General features: G+C 35.0%; 1 protein-coding gene across 1 annotated transcript in view; it reads left to right on the top strand.

Moving 5' to 3' along the window:
- Positions 1 to 18: 18 nt before the first annotated feature.
- LOC106870964 (scaffold protein salvador) overlaps positions 19 to 1,175 on the top strand; it is a 38,708-nt gene continuing 37,551 nt past the window's right edge. The window contains exon 1 of the mRNA XM_014917209.2: positions 19 to 413. Coding sequence (XP_014772695.1) covers positions 326 to 413 — 88 coding nt within the window. The 5' untranslated portion in view covers positions 19 to 325. The remainder of the gene's footprint in view (positions 414 to 1,175) is intronic.

The raw sequence follows: 1,175 nt of genomic DNA, 5'->3' as shown, positions 1-1,175 counted from the left end.
TATATATATATTGTGTGAGAGACCAAGTCGCAGTTGCCTGGCAAAATGGAAGGATCAGAAACTTTAAATAACTCAAAGAGTATCATCGGATCCGTACCTGTTATTCATGCAATAATATTGTGAAAAAAAAAAAACAAAATAAAAAAACAGGAAAAAAAAGTGAGATTTGATGGAGATTGGGGGTCTGGTACAAACCAACCCCGTTTCTCACCATCTAACTACCCCTAAACACCCTTTCAATAATACGTCATTATGTTTTGCCCAGACGTCTTTCTTCATGGTCAGTGTAAACCTTTAAAAAGTTGATAAACTGACCACAGAAGCGATGCTTCCGAGGAAAAAGGACATTTCGGGTCTAAACGATGGCATCGCGGGTAAATATGTTAAAAGAGATACGCCACCCGTCCTTAGAAGTAAGTACTCAGCTTTGAATATTCTCATTTATTCACTTATTGCGAAGTGACTTGTAGATTGTGTTGCTATTTTTAAAAATTCTAATTTAACATTTTGAAGACTTGTTAATTCTATTTCTATCTCTCTCTTTCACACACACACCCACACACACATATTATACACATACTCAATGTTATATACACATTAGTCACTATAGTATAAATCGTATGGTCCACGCAGGTGTATTAACTGTCACAGTTGTGTATATGTAACTAGCTTGCAACACAACATATTAACAGCAACCAAGAATATATATATATATGTGTGTGTGTGCAGGCATATGTGTATATGTATTTATGCTGGTATGTATATGCATACATATGTGTATGTATAAATGCATGCATGTGTGTGTGTGTGTGTATGTCTATATTTGTGTGTGCATATATATATGTGTGTGTGTGCAGGCATATGTGTATATATATTTATGTTGGTATGTATATGCATACATATGTGTATGTATAAATGTATGCATGCGTGTGTCTGTGTGTATATATATGTGTGTGTGTGTATGTGTAGGCATATGTGTATATATATTTATGTTGGTATGTATAGGCATACATGTATATGTATAAATGCATGCATGTGTGTGTACATATATATATGCACACACACACACACACACAACAGGCTTCTACACAGTTTCCATCAACTAAAATCACTCCCAAGGCATTGGTTGGTGCAGGGCAAAGTTATAAAGTTCTTATCTACACAACACTAGGAAG

The sequence above is a fragment of the Octopus bimaculoides genome, chromosome 11 (genome assembly GCF_001194135.2).
Source record: "Octopus bimaculoides isolate UCB-OBI-ISO-001 chromosome 11, ASM119413v2, whole genome shotgun sequence".
NCBI lineage: Eukaryota > Metazoa > Mollusca > Cephalopoda > Octopoda > Octopodidae > Octopus > Octopus bimaculoides.
Note: the sequence above shows the minus strand (reverse complement) of the source record. Positions and strands in the feature narration are given on the sequence as shown.